The sequence below is a fragment of the Lissotriton vulgaris genome, chromosome 6, assembly GCF_964263255.1.
Source record: "Lissotriton vulgaris chromosome 6, aLisVul1.2, whole genome shotgun sequence".
In the NCBI taxonomy this organism is placed as follows: domain Eukaryota; kingdom Metazoa; phylum Chordata; class Amphibia; order Caudata; family Salamandridae; genus Lissotriton; species Lissotriton vulgaris.
In genome coordinates, this window is record NC_141694.1 from 1,631,181,090 (window position 1) to 1,631,206,428 (window position 25,339).

At 44.4% G+C, this 25,339-nt stretch overlaps 1 protein-coding gene across 1 annotated transcript in view; it reads left to right on the forward strand.

Annotated features, from left to right (window-relative positions):
• Positions 1-25,339, forward strand: part of THADA (THADA armadillo repeat containing) — a 1,588,234-nt gene that overhangs the window by 85,622 nt on the left and 1,477,273 nt on the right. Inside the window, exon 7 of the mRNA XM_086927803.1 lies at positions 23,388-23,420. Coding sequence (XP_086783929.1) covers positions 23,388-23,420 — 33 coding nt within the window. The remainder of the gene's footprint in view (positions 1-23,387; positions 23,421-25,339) is intronic.

Genomic DNA, 25,339 nt, shown 5'->3' on the forward strand with positions numbered 1-25,339 from the left:
GGTTCTGGCAGTGCCCAGGAGGGGCCTGTGCACAGCGTCCGGACCGGGGACTACAGTGCGTGGCAGGCCGGGAGGAAGTGGCCCGTCTCGGGCGCAGAAACACCGGAAGTGCCCAGCAGCGGAGTGCGGCGGTGGCAGATTGACCGGAGCACCCAGCCGCCGTCGCCGGACATCGCGAGCAGGAGGGGTCTGGCGGGAGGCGCACTGGAGGTGAGGGCAGAGAGATCGCAGACGCCCGGCGTGGACGAAGGGAGACACACGGAGAGGCCGGACCCGGGCCGGCGACCGCCATCTTGGCCGGCGGGGTCCGCGCTGACTCACGGTACCACGCAGCAACTCCCCAAGGGAGCCTTGAGCGGCAGCGAACACAGACGCCGCAGAGAACCTAGAGGTCACCCACGCCCGGCTTGAGGCCTGAGTCCGGCAGCACATTCGCACGGGGCGCCCGTCCGTTCCCCGGCGAGGACTGGCAGGCGCCGGCACGGGGCCCCACATCAATACCAGAGATCCCGAGCAGGGGCCCGACGGCCGCAAAGAGAAGGGGGCACTCAAAGTGGGCAGTGGTTGTTCCCGCAGGGCCACACAGATTAGCTGCATACCCCGCACAACAGCCCGAGACCCTGCGGGTGGCTTCTCCCCCCCCCACAAGGAAAATCCGGTCCGGCTGGACGCCTTTACGGAACGCAGTGCATAGACAGTCCCTCGAAGGCTGCACCCCACACCTACGCACTGAACGGACCCCGGATCAGCCCCTATTGACTATCCGAGGAGGTCGGTGAGGCGCAGCCCCTGTGGAACTAGGAGTGCGACGACTACACGGCAACAAGTCGGCCCAGGCGACGACGACATGGCAGGCAAAGGACCTAAAAGCGTGGCGGCACAGTCACGCCTGGACCGGTTCGCATATGAGAAGCCCGGCTCTCCCTCGCAGGAGGCCAAATCACAATCAAGTAAAACGACCGACGGGCCCGGGGGCAAGAAGGCGACAATAGACGATGTGATGCGAGCCCTCACGCAGGTACAAGCCACGGTGGGGTCGATCTCAGCCGAGATTACGCTCATAAGGGCGGACTTTCATAAAATGACGGAAAAGGTGAACAACATGGAAGTGGTGACCAAATCCTTGGTCGAAGACGTGTCTGAACTACAGATCAGCATGGAACGCATCTCTAAAGAAAACAGGGAACTGCGCGAAAAGCTTGATGACCAGGAAGGGCGCTCAAGACGAAATAACATACGTATAATAGGTGTGCCAGAATCGGAAGACACGAGGGCGATGGATCTGTATGTCGAGAACCTGATCAAAGAAACTTTGAAGCCCAAAGGACTCTCGGCCTTCTTCACAGTGGAAAGGGCGCACCGGGTGCCAGGAGGACGCCATAAAACTGGCACTAACCCCAGACCAATAATAGCGAGACTCTTCAATTTCAGGGATCGAGATGCCATCCTGCAGGCGGCAAGGAACTCGCCTCCCATTAAAATCCAGAATGCGACACTCGCATTCTTTCCTGACTACACGGCCGAGGTGGCACGGAGGAGGAGGACCTTCTTTGAAGTTAAAAAAGAACTGAGAGCCAGGGAAATCCCATACTCCATGATCTTCCCAGCAAAGCTTCGGGTCGTGGCTGACAACAGGACCTGGTTTTTTGATTCCCCAGAGGTGGCGCACGATTGGTTGGAGGGATGGAGACCGACGGGCCTTCCCCGTCGCTCCAACAGGCAGAACAAACACCGTAATGCTGGCTCGCGGCAGGGCTCGCACACCAACGACGAAGACACGGAGGTACATTCCCCTTTGGCTGATCTCCATGAGGACACTGCGGACGGGGGGCTGTGACTCACTGCTGACGACTGGATGAACCGCTGAGAACAGAGACTGACAAGGCCGCTTTGGACACTGGGCGGAAGGGCCTCCGCAGCTGAGGAAGGGGGCCACCGACCACGGAGAAACCTTCACCCCAGCGAGCAAGTACTATGTTATGGGGGGGGATCAAGCACTCTGCTGAGTTGGGGGGGCGGGCAGTTTTGAGTCCGTTGAGCAGGGGGGCAGGGAGGGGGGGTGTTGGGGGTAGGATGGGGTTATGGTTCTTAGTTTCTACAAGGGGTCAAAATTGCTACAAGGGGGCGCACAACCACAACATGCCACTTTCACGATACTGCATGCAGAGTCGCTACACGGACCTCCTGGTCCTCCATACGCACATCTTCGCAATCCGCATACCCGCACGCAATGGGGGAGGACACTAATGTAGGGGGGGCGTCCACCTTGCGCCTCATGTCATGGAACGTACGGGGCCTGGGCGACAAAATCAAGCGAGGGCTGGTCCTGCAAAGTATCAAAAGAATGAGTCCCGCCCTGGTCCTGCTACAAGAAACGCACCTCACAGGCACGGCCACTAGGGCCCTAGACAGGAGGGGCTATAGGATGGTGGCACACTCTGAGTTCACGAGAGGGTCCCGAGGCACCGGGATACTAATTCACCGGTCGTCCAAGTTTGTAATTCAATCAGTGGCAACGGACACACAGGGCCGCTTCGCAGCGGTACACGGACAATGGGAGGGAGAACCGCTCAACATAGTGTCGGTATACATCCCGCCGGCGCTGCACGCTGTCGCCTTCCCGGAACTAGGCAAATTCATATTAGACCTTCCAGAGGGGACTCTTGTGCTGGGCGGGGATTTTAATGCAGTGGCTCATGACTCCCTAGATAGGTACCCGATACGCACACAAACACCGGCACACTCTAAATTGCAAGACTTTATAACAGCGCAAGGCTTAGTGGACATATGGAGGCGGCTCCACCCAGTGGACCGGAACTACACTTACTACTCAGCGGTTCACGACAGCTTGTCGCGGATCGACTATTTCCTGACGTTGGGAGGGGGGCCCTCACCTTCACTGACTCACAGATTAGACCGCGAGGGGTCTCAGACCACTCCCCGCTAACACTGACTCTCTCCAGTCAGGAACGGGCCAGTAGGCGGATCTTCCCTATCTACCCGGGATACCTTGGGGTGCCTGATATAGCCAAGGCCTTGAAAAGAAGTACGCGGTCTTACCTCACCGAAAATGTGGGATCAGTGGCGTCACCTACGGTCCTGTGGGAGGCCTACAAAACGGTGCTCCGCGGGCAGGCGATCTCAGTGATAGCACAACATAAGCGCACGCAGCGTCAGGAACGGGTGGGTCTAGAGGAACAACTGGCCAAGGCAACGCGGGACCACGAAGGGAACCCGAACGGGGACACGCAGCACGCGCTCCGAATAGCCCAGCAACGACACACCGACTTTCTGCGCCACAGAGTGAGGGAACAAATGTCAGCTACTGCGAGTCGGGTGTACGATATAGGCGACAAAGCAGGGAAACTCCTGGCGTGGTTGGAGAAAGAGCGGGGAGGTCAGAAGACCATACTCCAGCTGAAAGACCCCAATGGCGAGACACACACCAGTCCGGCGAGAATAGTGGAGCTCCTGGCAGACCACTTTCACTCCGTGTACACCCCGGAGTATGAGGTCACACGGGAGATGGCAGAAAGCTCGCTCTTGGGAGTGCAGACCCGCTCTCTCAACCCCGACCAACGGGACGAGCTTGACTCCGACCTGACAGCGGAGGAAATACAGATGGCCATAACGGCACTGCACCCGGGGAAAGCGCTAGGCCCCAACGGGGTCCCGATAGAGTGGTACAAAGTGATGTCCGAAACGCTATCCACTCCATTGTTTGATATGTTCCAAGAGTGTAGGAATAAGGGGAGACTGCCTCCTGACCAACGCACGGCCACGATTGTTGCGATACCCAAACCCGGCAAACCCCCTGAGGACTGCGGTTCGTACCGCCCGATCTCCCTCCTCAACGCAGAGAGTAAAATCCTGGCGAAACTGTTGGCCACCAGGCTCCTGCCTCATCTGCCACACCTGATACACCCGGATCAGTCGGGCTTCATGCCGCACCGGAGTACGGCACTGAACCTGAGACGGCTGCACGGGGTACTGGCGCGAGCACCACGGTTGGGGGAACCAGCGGCGGTACTGTCACTAGATGCCAAAATGGCGTTTGACATGGTGGAGTGGCGCTATCTCTTTGCGGTCCTGGAACATATGGGTATTGGCCCGACGTTCGTATCATGGGTCAGACTACTGTATGCCGAACCAGTGGCGCGAGTGACCGCAAATGGCCACATATCAAGAGAGTTTCCGCTGGCACGGGGCACGAGACAAGGGTGTCCGCTCTCGCCACTGCTATTCGCCCTAGTGCTGGAACCCCTAGCCACAATTATCAGAACCACCCAGCTGCTGAAAGGCATACAATGGGGAGGTGATTGGGAAGATAGAGTATCCCTATATGCCGATGACATGCTCGTCTATCTCATGGACCTCAAGAACGGCATCCCGGTCCTACTGGCACTGTGCGAAACCCACGGTACGGCTTCGGGCTACAAACTTAACTGGTCCAAGTCCATCATCTTCATGGTGCAGGGCGACATTCCAGCCTTGCCTGAGGACTGCCAACTGATCATAGAACACACCTCCTTTAAATATCTAGGGATATGGATCACGAGGGATCACTCGACCTTCATGGAGCTGAATCTTAAGCCCCAGTTGGACAGGCTAAAGGCGGACGTGCGCCACTGGAAGAATCTCCCCTTAACACTATTAGGTAGAGCGGCGCTCTTCAAGATGATGGCACTGCCTCGCTTCCTCTATGTCCTAGAAAACACCCCGGCGGTGGTCCCCGTATCCTTTTTCCGCCACGTGGCGGCACAGCTGTCCGGCCTTCTGTGGGGTGACAAACCGGCTAGGGTGGCGCGACTGAAACTGACCAGGGACTGGTACAGTGGAGGGATAGCCCTCCCCGACCTCGAACTGTATTACTGGGCCGCTCACCTCAAGGTGATCAACCACTGGGTTCACGCGGCGCAAGACGACCCGGCGTACGAGGCTGACAGGTGCCAGCTGGGCACGTCCACCCTTCTGGCCCCACTCTACAACAAAGGACTAGTGCGGAAGCTTGAGGGACCTACCAAACACACAGTGACCATCTGGCACAAAGCGCAACGGCGACTGGCATGGGAGGGAGTGATCACGGGCCTCACGCCACTGTGGGACACGAAAGCACTCGGCAGCCTGCGCAGTTCGAAAGGGTTTGAGCAGTGGGACACTATTGGGATCTCCGTGGTGGGCGACCTCTGGACGAGGGAGGGCGTGCTCTCCTTTGCGACACTGAGGGAGCAATATAACCTGGAGGTGACAGAAACATATAGGTACATACAAATTAGGCACGCACTCTTGTCAGTGTTGGAACCGGGGGTTGCGCTGCCGGAATCGGCTCCGTTGGAGGACCGATTGCTTACGGACTACATGGAGTCCAGTGCAACCTCACTCACTTACCGCAAATTGATGAACAACCTGCCAGATCCCCTGGGGAAGTTGAAGGAGTACTGGGAGGATGAGGTGGGGGACCTAGATGAGGCAGAATGGAACGCAGCCCTGGCATCACCCAAGGAGGCGGGTATTTCCACCCGATTCAGGCTGGTCCAGCTCAAGATACTGCATAGGGTCTACTACACCCGCACCACACTACATAAAATGCACAGGGCAGAACACCCGTATTGCCTAAGACAATGTGGGGGGGAAGGTACACTATTCCACACTATATGGACCTGCCCAAGCATACAGGCCTACTGGAGGCGGGTCGCACGCACAATCAGTCAGGCCCTCCAGAGCCCGTTCACGCCTGACCCCAGAATCTGTCTCTTGAATGTGTGGGGCCCAACAGATCTGTCGTTGTATGCCAAGGGCTGGGTGGTCATTGGAGTTATGATGGCCAAGCGGGATATAGCGAAGAATTGGGGGGCACTAGAGACACCGACACTGGCGCAATGGTGCAGGAATATGGATGTGCTCATGGTGACGGAGAGGGCGGTATACCAACAGCGACGTAATCCACGTAAATGGAACAGGATTTGGTCACAGTGGAACTCGTACAGGGGGGACATTTGTGAGCCCTTGCCCGAAGGGGAGGATGGCGACAGCTCAGGGGACGATGAAGACTTGGATTGATGTGAGGGGGGAAGCGGGTGGCCTAGGTTCGCTGCAGGAGTCCGGGATCAGGGGATTTGAGGGTCAAGAGACTACTATCGCCAGAGACTATGTATAGTGTTGCTGAATATCTGCATGCAGATGCTGGTTACAATGGCCTACAGTTCATGTTTGTACAATGCAACCCCTGAAGTAGCAAGTTTTATGTTGGGGGGGGGGAAAAATTTAAAAGTTGCTCTATTGATCGTAGGCGGCTGAATGTTGAAGCTGTGCTACAGTGAGTTAAATCGTGAATGTACACCATGAGAATGCAACACCAAAAATAAATTTAAAAAAAAAAAAATGCGTGCCCTAGGAACGTTATAAAACTCGTAGAAAAACGTAGAGAGCATAGTGCTTTGTAATGTCTTTATGTTGCAGGGACAAGATAAACTTTGTCTGTGCCATTGTCTCATCATTGGGAAGGCAAACAAGTGGCAAATAATATATAGATATTATTGAAAACCTTCACCTACTAAAATTAAAGTATGAGCACAAACTGACTCTTCATTTAATTCACAATTCTCACTCTTTGCAGCTAAAGTTTGCTCAGTTTTAAATCATATTTTGAAACATCTAGTTTCTTGTATGGTTCTTTACACTTCAAAGTGTCACCCAGAAGATTATACATGTTTTTAATATACTCCAGTCAAGGTTTTTTAAAAGCATGATCCAGTAAAAGACACTCCCGAAAGGGAGCTCTAATAAAACTTGCTTCTTGTTTAGATCATATTGCGTGCCACAACTGAACAGGGCACACTTGTATAAGATCTCCCAAGTAAAACAGCCCTAATTTAATATGGCATGTATAGGAAGCTGCACTTTGGGGAATAGCAAGTAATTGTCCTATATAGGCATTCTCAACTGTTTGTAATTGCGGACTCTGTATATCCCCTATACACTAGCACCTTGTGTAACCGCTGCAAGACATTTGCTTGGTCATATCCCTAACTTGGTTGCAAATCTAAAAACTAGCTCCATTGTTTTATTTAACTACTGAGTTATATTTTGATGAGCACATTTTTCACAAAGGAATAACTTTAGATACCATACAAAGATCACCTGTTTTTTTTTATATACCATAATAGTCCAACCATTTCCCCCATACCTTCTTATATTTCTGTGTGCATCCTCTGGATCGGTATATTTTGTTTCTTCAAGTTTTGCACACCAGTCCATTGCAGCTCTCCAACTCACCAGGCAGGGGGTGTCCAGGGAACTCCATTGTTTAGCAGCGTCTCTCTTAGCAAACACCGCTCCAAAAACCCACTAAGGTTCTATCTCTCCATATTCCCCTAAAGTTGTCAACTATTCCCAGAAAACCAATTCTGGGGGATGGTTCCACTTGACCAGCACGCAGGCAAGTATTTTCCACTAGTACTGTTATATGAAAGGACATTCCCAGACTACATGGAAAAAATGAGCCTCGTCTGCCTGATAACTGGAGCATGTGGCATCACCAGTCTGTTGACCCGCCACAAGGTGATAGGTGGGAGGTAATTCATATGAAGGTAGTTGCACTGTATCATTCAGAGTCTGGAAGGGATGACCAAAGTTATAGGAGACGTTGGGGTCATCAAGAGGACCCAGACAGGTTTCCCAGTGGACCCAAAAGGGTGTCTCAAGAGGATGTGGACTGTATGACCGGAGATCTGTATATCTGTGAAATCCCTTCCTCAGTCCGAGAGCCCTTAAGGAGTTTTGCTTCTGATGGTTGAAAGTCCGGCACACTAACAAGAGAGTCCTTGTGTGAGGGAAGCACGTGCCTTACTTTAGATATTGGTAAAATTGGAATTTATGAAAAGAAAACTCTGCCTGGATTTCTTGGACGGACTTTTGATATGGTAGAACTGTTGACTTCATTGTCTTAGGTGAACTCAGTTTCCTAAGTAATCAAACTGTATCCCTAGATATGTAAAGGAGTTCACATTATCGATATATGGGTATCTTTTATTTAAATAATTGGCTTATTTTTGGTATGCCTTTGCAGCAAATCATAACAAAGGATTTGTTCAAATTCCCCTTCAAGTGAAGTTGCTACATTAAACTTGTAAAATAATGTAAGCGTTTTTGTAATCTTTGCTGTTCTAGCCATAAGAATGGCATTGTCGGCATACAGTAAAGCGGGGATAGGGCAGGAACCAATCAATGGTAGGTTCAAACCTTCTCTCATCAAAGGCTTTCCAAGACCATTAATACACCCCGCAAATAAAAAGGGAGCCGATCACACCCTTGCATGACGCCTTTTTTAACTCTACTGTATTGGGTTCTGAGCATTTCCCATTTGGGCCATATCGGACCCTGTTGGTAGCATTCTGATACAATAGAATTAATAGATTTATGATTGTGTCATCTTCCCCTAAAGATTTTATAATGTTCCAAAGCTTTGTACGAGTCACACAATTGAACATGCTAGTAAGGTCCTTAAATCCTAAATAAAGGAAGACTGTTTTGGCCTTGGTGTATTTGCTGATCTGGAATTCTAAGTTAAACATTGCTCTGCCTTGCCATAGCCTTTTCTGAACCCATAATATATGTCAGGCAGGATTGGATTTTCATCCGCCCAGAGTTCCAGTTTTTGTAACGTGACTCGTCCATGTATTTTTAATGGGGAGTCCAGTAACAATATTGGGATTGATTTCCCTTTTTAAAAATTGCCACTATAAAAGAGTCAGACCAGGTGGGGAAGAATATGCCCTAACCCCTGGCCTTGAAAACATTCGTTAAAATTGATGTCCAGACATTAATATTGTCCTTTAGTATATTGACTCGATCCTCCTCTGGGCCTCACACCTTGGCCATTTGACTCTGATGCATAGCAGTAATCACCTCATTCAATGTATATGAACTATTTATATCTTCGAGGTTGTAATTGTGTCTTGTGATGTCACTCAGTCTTCATGTCCTGATTGGAAGATTGTAGAATAGTGGTTTACCCAGTCGACTTGTGGTATTACAGCTTAAATTGTTGTTTGTTAGAAATGGGGGTCTCTAGTTGGCAATGGTTTGCACCGTTGTCCAAGTAGGGCCCTTTCTTCCTAGTCAGGTTAAGGGGATGCACTTCTAAAATAACCCCTGCTGCCCCCGGCCGTCCTCCGCACATGCCCACTTTGACGTCGGATGGTCTGGGCCGTCCGACGCATTGAAGGGGTTAAGATCTTCATACATTGTATGTTTTGTCCAGTAGAGTTGGCTGAATCTGAAGTGGCTGGATTCAAAGTAACTTGTTTGTTTTGAGCACAGTTCGAGAAATTTGCTGCATTATACTCCTTATGCATATGCCCTAGACTGATTATATGCTCCGAAAGGTTACCTGCAGTGCACTCTATTGATTCTAACCTATTCATAACAGGCATAATCATTGATTTTAGAGACTCCTCCATTAATGTTATGCAACTGTCCCAGTTAAAAAAAGAGTGCTCTGTCAAATGGATTGACTCCCGCAGTTGGCAGAACCCCTGTCCTCCCGTCACTTGGGCGCTTTCTCAGTACAGAGGCCGGTTTTAGTTTTTGTCTTTTACCTTGCAGTAACTTTTTTATTTCTTTTCTGAAGGGGGTGAGTGATCAGTCATACATGGAGAGGTGCTGATAGTACAAAGTTCAGATAGCTCCTCTGTCATGATGCAAGGGTTACTCGTATGTGTTTGCACTGTGGTTGGTGAACCACCAATTGTTATGGACTGTTCCTTTTCAAGTACTGTCCCTTTAGGTATTTCGTTAAGCACCTCATTCACTGTGCGATAGATGAGCTCAAGCCTTCTCTCTACATTATCAATTTCTGTACATGGTCGTCAAAGATGACCACAAAGTCGACGAGTAATAGGAGATGGAGCTGGGTTAAGGATGTTAAATGTATTGTAATATAATGTTTTCTAAAGAGGTGAGTCTTCAACACTTTCCTAAATTGGAGCAGCATTGGGAAGGTTCTGATGGATTCAGGGATGTTGATTCAGACACTTTTACACTTCTTAGTCTGCAGTCTGAAGGTGCCCTGGCTGCGGGGTGTGCTGCAGTGATTGTGTGCATTCACTGAAATTACACCCATTTGACCTAACAAGCTTGAAGCACAAACTTTTTCTGAATTCAGCAGTGAATTTGATGTAGGTTTGAATATTCAACAGCTAATTAGAATTAGTAATTCTTGATTAATTGCCGCCAGTATCTTTGCCAATAATTTCCTAAATTAATCTAAAAATGTAATTTTAAGAAAAATTGGTCTAATCATAGTTACATTGTTGAGTGCCCCTGTTATTCAGTATGCTCTGTGGAAAAGATTGGCTGTATAATATGGATGACGTTTCCTCAAGCTCACCGAATGCTATTAACAATGATTTGGTGCTGTATCCGTCTATGCTTGTTTTTCTTAAATTTCTACATAGGAAATGAGGATAACTCGGGTTTTAAAATATAAACTTCATCTTCAAACTTCATATGCACATTTGTACATATTGTGGTTCTTAGAAATGGTATATTTAGCCAGAGATTACTAAAACAAGCACAACAGCGTGACCGTCTTTCTATGGGTACTGCTGCCTGTCAGCTATTTTGGGTTTATTTGCTCCAAATAACATTTTACAGATGTTACTATAAATGTTCAAATGATGCTGGACTGCTGTTTTTATTATTTAGAAAAAATATCAGTGAATCATTGTCTATTTCAAAGCCATGAAATTAGAGTTTGGTGTAAAAAAAACAGTTTGTAAATAATAGAGGTTTGTTTCTTTGCACGTAATTCATACTGCTGTTTTTCTGGGCACAAATCCATCAAATATTAGAATGAATGATTGCATCTTTAGTGATAGTGTTGTATCCAAAGTATGACAGGAGAAGGAGATAAACTTTAGGATTAAGTTTATTTAGAAATCTCAAGTACAGCATACGATCTATCAGAGTGCACATCCAAGAAGCTCCAGTCTTCAACTGAAGATCAGGAGTAGAACATTCCACAATAACCTAGCAACCAAGGTACTAGGATGCAAATACATAAAAGAACATGAGCAATGAAGAAACATAGGATATAACACACCTCCTTCCCCACAATTACAAAAAACAAAACATATTAAAATAAACAAGGTGAGAGAAAATAAAAGAGGAAACAATAAATTCACAAACAAACAACATATCAAGTAATGTAATCATCCAAATATTTAGGTGTAAACTTAATTCTAGTTGACTTTGAACAGGATTCAGAGGTCTCAGAGGAACCTGAGCAAAGTTCAGCTACATCTGAAGAAGTCGTGTTATAATCATCAGAATTCGTCAAAACAGCAGATTGAATTAACTCTTCCTCATGAACATTAGAATTGTCAAACAATGACAGAGCCCTATTACCCACATTGGAATTACACGAAGGAAGGTTATAAGGAGACAAAATGTTAGAGTCAACTGCATTTGGGATAACGTTTGAGCCTGAAACATCATTAAGAGCAATGTCCGAGCCCTTCACTTTTGAAACAGCCCTTTTACTCCACCACTTACCACCAGTAACCTTAACAGCATGTTTGCTGATTTGAACAATAGTTGTCTCCGGATAAAATTTTGAACCTTTGACCTTACATGGTCTTCGGATTCTGACTTTGTCACCAACGTTTAAGGAAATTACTTTCACATGTTTGTCCAGATCATACCTAATTTTGGACTTGAGCTGAGCAGATACAACCTTATCTTTGACAAGATCAAGATCAACAACATCCTTACCTTGAGAGGTTTTGCTAACAACCCAACCAGGGGATAATTCATTAAAGGACTGTCTCCCTCTTAACAAGAGGAATGGTGTCACCCCAGTGGTTGAGTGTGGTGTGTTGTTGTACGACAAAACTCTGTCACAGACAACATCCTGAACACAAAGGCCAGACGAAATAGCTAATTGGACTGCGTCCTTCAGGACATGATTCACTCTCTCCACCAAACCGTTGCCTTGTGGGGAGTACAAAGCAGTGGTAAGGTGTTTAATAGCAAAATTATCCAAAAAACTATTCATTTCATGAGATACAAATTGTACCCCAATGTCCGATACTAAAAATTTAGGAATTCCTTCGGACTGGAAAAGTTTTTTAAGACATTTTATGACATTATAGGTATTAGGTTCTTTTAACAACTCACAGGCAACCCACTTGGAGTGATAGTCTACAATTATAAGTATAAATCTAAAACCCTGGTTTAAACCACCAATAGGCCCTAGGAAATCCATACCTAGTTTCTCCCATGGACTGTCAGGGAAAGCAACAGGACACAAGGGTTTGTTAACAGTACGCAATGATTTCTCGACATGAGAACACTCGCTACAGCCATTCAGAAAGGTATCCACACAGATGTCCATCCCTGGCCACCAATAATGAATCAATCTCTTTTTGGTGCTTGTGATCCCACCATGGCCTTTGTGAGCAATATCAATAATCTTGTCTCGAATAGAAAGAGGGGGAATGAGGGAAACACCTCTCAAAAGGAAATCACCCTCCAAACTTAATTCATCTCTGACTTTGGAGAAAGGGAGAAGATCCTTATCAATAAGATTTTCCCTTGGCCAACCTTCAGCAATGTACTTTTTTAATGTATGAAAAGAAAAATCCTGCAAAGACTCTTTAATCCAGTCAGACTCAGAAACCACATCCTTTGCTAGAACTAGTCCATCCAGAAGGTTGACTACTACTTCTTTATCATCAAGAATAGGAGAAAACTTCAAAGAACTTGAAGGACACCTGGACAAGAAGTCTGCCGTGAAGTTCTTCCCACCAGGAATATGCCTCATAATGAAATTGAAATCATAAAGCTTTGAAAGAAGACGACTTAATCTTGGGCTAGCATTCCTTAAACCCTTGTCATTCCAAATACAAAATCAATGGTTTATGATCTGACACCAAGACAAACTCGCGACCCCAAACATACGTAGAAAAGTGTCTAACTCCCCAAACGCAAGCAAAGGCTTCTTTTTCAATGGTACTATAATTTCTTTCCGAAGAGGAAAGTTGACGGGATGCGAAGGCAACAACATTTTCAATCCCACCATCAGCTTGACTCAGTACAGCACCTAAGCCGGTATTACTAGCATCCACTGTAATGAAAGATAGAGAGCTCTCATTAAAGGGCTTGAGAGCTGGAGCATGTATAATTAAATCCTTTAAAGAGTCAAAAGCCACTTTATGCACTTCATCCCACACAAATTTAACATTGTTCCTAGTAAGTGACCTCAAAGGCTCACTAACATGTGCAAAATTCTTTACAAATCTCGAATAAAATTCACTTAGACCCAAAAATGATCTTAATTGATCTTTGTTAATGGGTTGAGCACAATCACGAATGCCTTGCAAGAGATCATGTTTGGGAGCAATGCCTTTATTGGAGATGGTATGACCAAGATACTCAACCTCACTGAGGAGAAATTTACACTTCTGTTTTTTAACAGTCATACCATGGTCACTTAAAATGCCAATGACTTGATCAAGTTTAACGAGATGTTCTTCCACAGTGTTAGTAGAGATCAAGATATCATCCTGATAGGCTAAAACATCACGAACTTCTCCAAATAACTGAAACATCAATTTCTGAAAAACTGATGCCGCTGAGGCAAGACCAAAAGGTAACCTTAGATATCTATAAAGACCAAAAGGAGTGTTAAAAGCAGTTAGGTCTCTGGACTCTTCACATAACTCTATCTGATGATAAGCTGCTCGTAGGTCTATGGTAGAGAAAACTTTTGTACCTCTTAATTGAGCCAACATATCCTGAATACGCGGGAGAGGAAAACAATCCACCTGAATATTTTTGTTTAGAGCTCTAAGGTCTACACATAGCCTGAGCTCATCACAGTTCTTCTTAAGTGCGACTACAATTAGAGAAACCCACAACGAAGAATTGATATTTTCAATGACTCCCTCTTTACTCAGCTGTTGAAGATGAGTCTTCAGTCTTTCCATAATGCTCAGTGGAACATGTCTTACCTTATGGATTACTGGAACAGCATCAGGTTTCAAAATAATTTTATGTTCGAAGCCTTTAACTGAACCAAGATTATCAGAAAAAACATTGTTGTATTTATCTATGATACTTTCTAGGGATAGTTCCTCAGTAACCAGAGCATTAATTGTGGTAGAACGATCTAAAGAAATAGGGTTTCTAGTACCAGGTCTTAATACTAATGGGAATTTTCCTTGATCTCTCCAACCCAAGACATTATAACCTTTTTTAGATACATAGATTTTTGCTTGAATAGATCGATCTTCAAAGGTTAAACTGTCATTGAAGAATCCCATTAAATCAATGACTTTGCCATTAAATGCAACAGTACGAATATCAGGAGGTAGAAGTAAATTTTCTTCCCAATGTTTAAGGAAAAGAAAATCCGCAATGATGGTGATAGGAGATCCCGAATCTACAGTGACCTTAACAAGAATCTCACCAATTTTTAGATCACACACTGGATCATAGATAGAAGGATCTTCATGATCATCTATCATGTCAACAGACAATAATATTTTTTTAACAATTTGTTCTTCACTTGTATTAGAAATATCAGAATCAGAGACTTCAAGGTACATTGTCTTGGATTTGAACCTGCAAACTGCAGCAAAATGACCAATTTTTTTACAATTAGTACATTGTTTTTTTAAGGCTGGACAAGAAGTTGAATTGGCAAGGTGTAATTTAGATCCACATCTATAACAAACGGGAGGTTTATTGACACACGTTGTAAGTTTGTAAGCACCCAGTCTTAGAGCTGAGTGTATCAGCGAAGAAACAAAAATAAACGAGTATAAAAGAATACCTTGTAGGATGAAATAACGTCGATGTTTGTAACGACGAGTTGTGGTTATCGTAGCTAAACAACCCAAAATGGCCGCTACGTTGTACGTGATGATGTGTATCCAAACGTCAACTCGTGATGACGTTCTTTGTTGTGAAGATGGCTGATGGACGCCGAAGGAGAAGAAATGCAGCGCGCGTCGTTCTTGTGCTGTTTAAACTGCCAGTGAAGGGAGAATGGCGATTTTTGAACAGCGAAAGTTCTAAAGAGGTAGAGGGCAATATACAGATTAATTTAAAATGTCAAATTGGAAGAAATAAGAGACAAATAAAAACGGGAAAAAGTGTATAGCGCTTTAAAATTGTTTAGTAGGTTCAGTGAAAATAGATGAAAAAGGGTCTGCCGCAGGTGCAATCAAAGGCACAGTCAAATTAACAGCTGCTGAGCGTTGGTGAAGGAAGTAACAATTTGAAGTGAGATAAAATGAAAAATAATTAAAGAACTGGCGCTGGTGCAATCAGAGCACAGTGAGAAGAAATAAGCAGGCGCAGGTGCAATCAAATCACAAAATAAAATAAACAGTTTATTTTTAACGGAAGTCACTGTTATTTTCTACTGGCTGTTATAAGATTTATAAGTGGTAAAGCCACATCAAAGTGATAACTGGAACAGTAGGTAAATTAATGACCAGCCGCTGGTGCAATCATGACACAGTGAAGAGAAACAGGCGCTGGTGCTATCAAATCACAGGTTATAAGAAAATAGCTTACTTTTAAATGAAGTCAATGTTGTTTCTTGAAGAAATTCAATTTGAAGTAGGTTTATAGAATATTTGAATTCATGGAGGAAGGTAAAAATTGCAAAAAAATCAATGATGAGCGCTGAAGTCTGATGAGATCTGTTTAAAATGAATATTTAGGCGTAGGTCCGTAGATAATGCTAACTTGACCACCTCGTCGCCAATTTATGTTGTATCCAAAGTATGACAGGAGAAGGAGATAAACTTAAGGATTAAGTTTATTTAGAAATCTCAAGTACAGCATAAGATCTATCAGAGTGCACATCCAAGAAGCTCCAGTCTTCAACTGAAGATCAGGAGTAGAACATTCCACAATAACCTAGCAACCAAGGTACTAGGATGCAAATACATAAAAGAACATGAACAATGAAGAAACATAGGATATGACAGATAGATAATTAAAACTTTTTCAGTAAAGCAAGTAAATACTAGCATGGCATACTCCACAGAAAGTAAAAACAGTGTAAATGATGGCTTTGGTCATATATTAAAATGTTTATGCAAAAAGTTCCCTATATGATTATTGTATCGTTATCACCCAAATAACTTAATGACATTTCTTTTAATTTCAATTGCTCAAGCTCCTCCACACAATTTAAACAAGCATTTGCAATGCAATAGGTCTCGCATTAGGAAAGTGTGAGCTATTGATATTGTAAATGACACATTTATTTAATATGTGTTGTCTTTGAAAATATATAAATTATTAGCATCGTTATTTACAAAGCCAATAGCTTACACTTTCCTAATGCAAGTCCTATTGGCTATGGCAATGCTTGTTGGTAGCCAGCAAGGACAGTGCTGTTAATGTGCTGAGTGATGATGTGGTTGGGCTGAGTGATGATGTGGTGGTGTCCCCGAGTAATGTGGTGGTGCCCCAGAGTAATGTGGTGGTGTCCCTGAGTAATGTGGTGGTGTCCCTGAGTGATGTGGTGGTGTCCCAGAGTGATGTGGTGGTGCCCCCGAGTGATGTGGTGGTGCCCCCGAGTGATGTGGTGGTGCCTCCGAGTGATGTGGTGGTGCCCCCAAGTGATGTGGTGGTGTCCCTGAGTAATGTGGTGGTGCCCCTGGGTGGTGCTCCTGAGTTATGTGGTGGTTCAAGACCAAAAGCTAAGGACAATGGAGCACGGTGGAACAGAAGTAGGCAAGGACAGTTAGCTTTAAGGCATGCGTAGAACACATTGTCCTCCTTCGCGTTTACGCCACCTGTCCCAAATGCCAATGTGGTTAAAATCATGACTATTCTCAAGCCCGTATAAACTGCAAACATGGCCTGAAAAGGGGGTGGTAATTAAAAGCTACAATCTGGGCAGTTTAGAACTAGTTCCATCAAAGTCGCTTCCTTGACATTTTTTTGCACACGTCTCAATGAGGTAACCTCCTTCACAATGTATGGTATCTGCAACATTCGGCGAATTAAAAATGTTTTTTCTTGGAGTTTAAAGATACAAGCTCTACTCGTCCTTGCTAGCCACGAGGAATCATACGATTGCTGTTGAAATAGCCATTTCTAGTTAAATAGATTTTTCCGACCTTCTGTTTTAGTTCAGACTATCAACGAGGATCGTTTCTGCCACAACACGGACATTGGTTTTAGGATCCATAAAATCAGGGTGGTCTCAGTCCGCCTCTGCGCGCCGCCATGCGCTGCAATGAGGTGTCAGCGTTTTTACAAGGCTAACAGTGAATCCAAAAATATCTTACATTGCCGCGTAAAGACTTTGCTGATGCTTTTGTGTCTGCTCAGTACTCATGCAAATGTTTACGTTTGCATCTGCTCTCGATTTACCCCATTTTACTACACTTTTCAAAGACAGCAAGCATCTGTCCCTTAAATATGGAGGTCAGAGAGGGGCAATAGGTGCCCAGGTGTTAACGGGGCACTGTAAAATGACACACTAATAAAGGCCATGGGAACTGGGAACAACGTGTGCGTTCCATAAGTTAAATTGATCAACGGTCTGTAAAGGATGCGCGGGCCAACCACATATCTCAGCAAGCACTCAGCGCTATGCATTTTTAAAGAAAGCGGTCTGGGAGAATATATAGGCCTTTCTAACCCAAGCTCTTCCTAATAAACACGACGAACAACAACCACAAATCCCACAACTGAGAAATGGATTGCTGATCCGTAGTGTAACTTGTAAAACCAAAAGTTAGTCGCACCGTTCTCGGCCCTTTATTGACAAACCACAGAGATCGAGCAGAGTCAGAAAACATCTGGCCCACAACGTGCAGCAAATATTAATGAGACAGGCTGAATACTTTCCGTCTTCGGGGTCAGAGGGTGTGTGTTTATTCTCGTTTGCTGTTCCTCCTCTAGCCTGGTATAGGTGTAATTAGCATGACTTTGAATCTGAAGCATGGGAGCTTGCCTGTATGACCTAATATACCGGTTCATACCAATTCCGACAAAAGGTTTAACTACATCAAAACGTACAACGTAACATTTGTAGGAATAGGCCCGCTAATGGGCAATATCCACAGTGACCAATGACTTCACGGCTATGGAACAGATTTACCCCTTCATCCCTGAACACAGTCAGAGAAGTCGAGAAAATAAATTGTGCTACGCTGTTGCTTTGGCATGAAAATGTGGTAAACGTGTGGTAATCCGATAAACACACATTTAACTAGTTCTACATCATTTACAACAAGCAGTGGTAAAGGAGTCACGGCCTGCGGCAGTGAAAAAGTGAAGTGAATGAGCGCACCCTGGGGAAGCCTGGAACTCGAGCGACCATATGGAGAGGGAGGGGGGGTGTATTGCCTGCTGGGAGAAGGGCTGCCGCTGATGTGGTGTCGCGACCATATGGAGAGGGAGGGGGGTGCCTCAAGTAGTGTTTGGGGCTCAGATTTGCATGCAGCCACTGGAGAACCCTGCTGGTGGAGACTGGGAGGAAGGGTGACAAGACGCAGGCCCTGCAGTGAATAATCATGGGAGGTGAGATGCTGGCCTGAGGCAGAGCGCACCATATGGAGAGGGAGGGGGGTGGGCCGAGTGCAGGAGAAATGCTGCTGGCAGGGGGAAGGTTCGGGCAAGCTCGTGCATGAGGAGCTTGTCACGTGATTCTATTCTCGTGAACTCTTGGGAATCCGGCTTGAAGAGAGCCAATCAGCTGCCTGAATAGAGCCTCTGGGGGAAGAAGCAGATCAGCGACATAAGGGCTCACCCCTGTTTTCTATTTCGGCGAAATAGAAAAGGGGCGAGCCCTAAAAACAGATGACCACCGGAATTCTCAATTAATAAATGTTTGCTTAGTAAAATCCATGATGTATTTGCCTCTACCCATTGATAAAAGTTTTTGTGAATCGGAACGGAAGACTGAATGCAAACTTTTTTTCTACCACCCTTTCTACCATTCCCCAATGTCATATTGCATATTAAATAGAAAACTTGAAACTTTTCAGGTCTTACATTTAAGTCCATATTATGTTTCCTGTGTCATCCAGGTAGGGGTACCAAAAGGCATAAAAAAAATTACGTTGTCATTGACCTTCTTAGAGACTTTTTGTAGGACATAGACAAAACTTTAACAATACGGTTTCTAAGCTATAGATCATACACCGGCAAAGAAATAAAAGGATTGGCTACAAATAGACATTAGGTTGTAAGCTGTTCACAGGTTAGTATTAGACGGTACAGTTGTGGGTCAGGTCCCCCAAAAAGTATGTATTGTAGATTGTATGAGACTCCGCACTTCAGCTATGGTTCTAGAAGTTGTTATGACCTATTCCAATTGTGAGGCGCTTTCACCATGAATGTATACAATTACCCAGCATATCATACTATGTGCCATAAAGATGTGATTTTTCACGAACATGCTTCCTTTCGTACAAAAAAATATGTGACTTTGGTATTCTTAAGAATATTTATCCCAAGAGCTGTCATCTAGTGCCATGCCAAAGTCAGAATTCTATTTTTTGATAAATGTTACAGATGTTTTCCCATAGTTGGGAGAGGATCAAGCATATACATGAAATTAAGCCATGAGTTCCTACAGGAATAAAATATTATAAATGGGTTCTCAGTGATTGGGTTAATGTAAGGGCAAAGTTGTCTGCCGTGTTCAACTGTGTGGCCTGCAGCAGTCTGCCCATCACAATTTCTCTCTTCATGACCAGTACTTTAGGATTTCATTCTCATCTTTCTACAAACATTATATAGGTAATCTAATAATTATTTTAGAGGCTTGAATTTTTTTTCTTTCTTATAAGAAAGGCGTGACTAATGTATTTTAGGATTTCTTTAATTATTTCTTATAAAAACTCTGTAACTAATTTATTTTGTGATTTCGTTCTTGGGAATGAGAGCTGCATAGCTTGTTTGTTCCCACTTATATTCCTGTCATGGTTCTGTTGTTTATCAGTTTAAGTGCACTGGGCTTGCACCAGTGTAATGCAAATATGCGTATTCCTTCTGGTCAAAGGATAAAACATGCTTTAAAGATAGTTTGGATTATTGTGGGGTGTATGTGCTCTGTTTGTGTTGACACCCAAAATGAGGTACCATTCTCTTCTATGCCTTTATTTATAGTAAATGTAAATCCAGTACTTGTATAGCGTACAAATCACCCCCTAAGGGGTATCTCAGCGCTGGGGGCCGTTGGGAAGATTAAGCGAGCTATTGCCCAGAGTCGCATGGTGCTGGGCAGAACCCTGCCGCCGGAGCCGGGGATCGAACCATGATCCTCAGCGTCCAGCGTCGGTCGCCCTTGCCGCAGCGCTACACCTCTCCCCTTTGTACTTCCTGAGGTAAGTGCTTACTGTGGAATACATCTACACATATAAGCAAAAATATTTTGATGGAAAAACTATCCGATTTACCAGTTGACACTTGCCTAGTTGTCCGCTGGGAAATGCCAGTCCTATATATTGTTTGGGTGGAGATTAAAGCCCTTTGCCTTGGGACCCATGGGCTATGCTGGTGGGAATAACCTTCCAATTTAACAAAATGACTTTTCAACAGCTGGAACTTTTAATTAACTCCACTGAGGTTCTACCCACAGACTTTCTCTCTCTGACTGCTGCTTTTTTGTTCGCATGACCCTGAACCCTTTGCAGAAAGCTGCGGCAGTGCCTAACACAAATTTGTTATCTTGGTGTAGAACACCAAACATATGACTCAAATCATGTGCTGTGACCAAAGGAGAATAATTTCCTTCTTCATAGAGGTTGGCTTGAACGCAAATGTGGTTGTGCAGGCTCCACTCTTTAGCTTTTGGTCATTAGCCACCAAGTGGTCCTGTTGTAAATCCTTCAGCAATTTAGTCACAGAGTCTGTCAGGAAATGTCCCTCAAGGATCCGAAGTACATAGTCCCAGCAGGAATCTACAGGACATAGGTTGCTTGGAAGAAGGTATGGTTCAGGTTGCAAGGCATGGGCGTTTGAATGACTTCTTCTTGTGAAGAGCTCAGCTAGGAAATCCATCATTTAAACCAGTGTCTAAGTCGCACACATAAATAATGCACACATCAAAGAATTGCACATTCTCTCTGAGACATAAGCACTCAAGTACATGCACTAAGTGAGCAAAATAAGTAGATCACCACCACTCCCCCCTATAAAATATTATTTACTTAATAGTACCTCCATAGGTTTCACATACTTTTTTCTCTCCGGTTCCCTCAGCAAATGTTCACTGCCACTGTGGTCGCACAGCTGAGGCTTCAAAGTACAGCGGTCTATTGTGCTCCTGCTTTGAAATTCACCTTTCTTGAAACATTTCTACAGATGGGCTCATTTTGACTCTGATCTTCACAAACTGCATCCAAGACATGAGTTTCTCAGGAACTAAACATTTATTTTGGTCACATACAGGTATCACTGTGATCATTCTTATCAAGGTGCATGTTCTCCTTGTTCCATGTGGTCTAAATCACAAGAAATTATTTGTTTAGATGATTTAAATGTGAAAAATAGAGACCTTAAATGGCAAGCTGGAATAATTAGATGGGAAAAGTTCTTCGTGATTGTTATTAATTTTGGCAAAGACTGCAGTTAACCATCAGTTACCGGCGTGGTCAGACTGTAGTTCCTTAAGTGTAAATCCAGTGTCTCTGATGGCATGCGTGGAACAAAGGATGAAGGAGGGAGGCAAAAGATCTCAAGTACATCATTTGTTGCACATCACATCTGAGCCTGCATCTTTGGCTGGTCCAGTTTAAATCGGCCTTCTTGCATCTAAGTACAGCAACTTGAATCAGGATCTTAACCGTATTCTCACCAATGATTTTTGCCAGGGCTCAGTATGATTTGTGCCATCAGCATTCATGTGGAGAGTAAGTCTTAGAGACTCTTTTAAAGAAAGGAGGGATTGTTAAATTAAAAGAAATATCAATCAAGAGAGACATGCTTGTGGCTGTCCACAATAGATTGAGATAACAAATGTGGAAAATCTATAGTTTGAATTCTGACGAGAAGTTATGAGACAGACAAGCTTAGATCCTGCATTTGAAATGACCCCATTGCCTAAGGTGTCTTGTATTGCATTCCAAAAGGATGGGGTTGTGCTTAGGAAGTATCCTTTCATCTTGCCCGATGTTGTTTCCTATTTCTTTCCTCCTTTGTATACTAAGTACCACTGTCATAATCTTGACTTTTGGAGCGCTTTTACTGTTTGCTTTGAGTCATCATGTTCTCTTTTGTTCTTAAGCAAGTTCATTTTGTCTTTCGGTGACTCTAACCGAAATTGCGCCTGTAATCTATCAGGGGCCTGTTGGATTGCTTAATGCTCCTTGATTCTTTGGCAAGCGTCCTCTGCCTTACTTCCAGAATGGCTTCTGGAATATACTGGGCTAGTCAAGGAATCATCAGGCATTTTTCCCAGGGCCATAAATCATCATGAGCTGCCGGGCAGCTTCACAGACCATGCCCCATAGGTTTTTCCAGTCACTATGCATTCAATGCATCTTCAGAGACCATAGCTCACTTCGGGTGGGACATTTTAGTTAGTCTTGCTTGGGTTCAGGGCAAGCTGCTATTCCCAGGTTTGTTTGAGACTCTTCCCATACTTGTAAATATTGCATTACTTATACAACTCACCCACCTAATACCTACCTAATAACGTCATCTTCTGTGCTGGCCAGAGGTAAGGAAGTGAAGAAGCCTGGTGCTGAATTCTTAGGGCTTGTCATTGCAATTAGTGATGCTTCTGAACTACTCTTTCTCATGACCATACCAGGGAGGACATCCCACATGGAAAGAGGTGGGGAAGTATCTCTAAAACTGAGTTCAAGAGCCACTTAATGGAAATGCTTCAAAAGCATAACAATGTAAAGACTGGGAGTGATTGGAGGAGGTGAAACTTATATTGTCCAACTCTAAACATAAGGTGTAATCCGTCAAGAAAAGCTGAAGATGGTTGTTCTGAATCGAATACCCCATCACTGTCACACACAATTACTCGCACTCACCCTATGGCCACAATTTGTCATGTAGGATAGCGCTGCTGCTGCCACATATATTTTGTGGAGTCGGATTAGCAAAGGTAAGTACATGGCACATGTTCTTGATGCTTCTGTCAGAAAAGCAATGTACTGTCAGACAAGTATCAAGGCGATGATATTCTAAGAAGACCGCTATTCTGGCAGGTAAGTATATTTTGCAATTGCTTATTAATGTTGAAAACCCCTAAACCCAATATTATGTTGTATTTTAAACACGCCTTTATTGAATAAATAATATTTTTTTTATCCTTTCAAGTGCCCGTTTAAACATTGAACACTTATTGTAGAGTTTATTTTTATTCATATTGTATTTTTCAACAGGTTTCACATGTGCCACTGACATATATATGGAGGGTAAGTTAATAAAGGCCATTTCTGATGTATGCAGCGGAATTCTTTGGTTGTTTTTATTGGTTTTTTTAAGCATCTTGAGTAATAGTGCAGGGATATAGCATATTGTATGTACAGTAAAGATTAACCCATGTATTAGTCGAGAGTAAAAATGTAAGCACTGCATGTTTTGATTACAATTATTGGAGTAACCGAAAATAGTATGCAACACTATTTTGGAGTCCCAGAGACTACCTAAAGATAAAAAGTGTTTCTTAAATCAGCCCAGAGGTGTCAAGACTAACTGTACATTTGGTAATGTCATGCTGGTCCCTGTTAAATAACTAGTGAAGCAAAGGTGATTGCAAGAGAAAAGTAAAGTGAACTTAGGCAAATGGTTTTCATTATACTCTTCACACTTAAATGAAACAAATTACCGTACCAAACCCTTGTGGTGTAGTTAGTATTAAAACATTACACTTTACATAGGTGATTTTTTTTATTCCCTAAATTAACTGATTGAGTGGATGTTACCTTAGTGAGCCATTGTGGCAGAAAGTGGGACCAAGTGTGCGTTGCTTTAGAGCTGGCTCTGCCACCCTTTTCCATAGAGCAGCGGTTCTTAACCTTTTGACTTCTATGGACCCCTATTTAAACATTACTGGAACCCGGGACCCCTACTGGATCATGATTAGAATCCGGGGACCCCGAATGAGCCATTAGTGCAAGCCACGGACCACGGCCTAGTCATTTTAGATTTTTTTCAAAACGATAAACTTAAAATACAGAAACAAGTATTCATCAAATTAAGGCCACTCATCGGCCATACTACTTTCTGTTTGATGCTCATGCATTGTTTCCCACAAATCAACCGAGGATGCTAACTTAATTTTTAGCCTCCATTTTCGAATTTTTCCATATTTGCAGAACATTTTAAATTTTAATTTGGACATTTTACTTCTTTATTTATATGCACGTTATTATTCTCTTAATAATATTACATTTTCTAAACCATTGCGGAGCCCCTTAGTAGGTTTTGCGGACCCTCAGGGGTTCCCCAGACCATAGGTTAAAAACCACTGCCATAGAGTATTTTCTGCTGTGCCATGGGTGTACATGTGTTTTTGTGGCTGAGAGTGGGACCTGCAGTGCTGTGACACAGGGTGAGCCCTGGCTTATTGTAGCAGAGAGCTGGCCCTGCGTCATTGCTGTGTCCGATGGAGGGGCAACCTGCTTGCAGCGAGAAATCCAAAACCACAAAGAGAATAAGCTCATCTGCCCCAATTTATACACTTGACTTCAGAGGAGTTGGTCCAATAAAAAACACTACTTGTGAAAGTGTATAACAGTGTCATGAGCGCCTGAAAAGTGTAGGGATATATTTTACATCTGAACTTCTTCATGCAATATTGGTCCCACAACCCGAACTCTTTCATTTGACAGCACTACCATGTGTACTGCTCTGCTGGTGCAACAGTGTATATTATGTGGGTGATATTGAAATGACCTTGAGACATCTACATCCCTGCCAGTTTATGGCACTGTTGGTAAAATCCTAATGTACCACCTCATAGCAACACAAAATATCCCAGTATATATAGACATTGTGAGCACTGTCCACTATTATCAGTGAAGACTTCCTGTCTCCAAAGAAACTCTGATATAGCTGAAGCCACTGCTGACTCCCTTAGAGACTCGCAAATCCCCTTGCTGGACTCCTTTATTGCCTGAACCAGAAAGACCCTGCAGATTTGCAGATTGCAAGGCCTCCTGTCCTCAGGCAAAACTTTAAGAGTAATCCCCCCTTAATTACTGCTCTTTATCGGACCATTTTAAACATTATTTGTTCTTCTTAGTTCAATAGTTAGCGATTTAGTTTCTGCCGTCTTTATTAGCATTTAGGTATGCATTCATGTAAAGCAGGTACTTCCACCTGAGCTTGC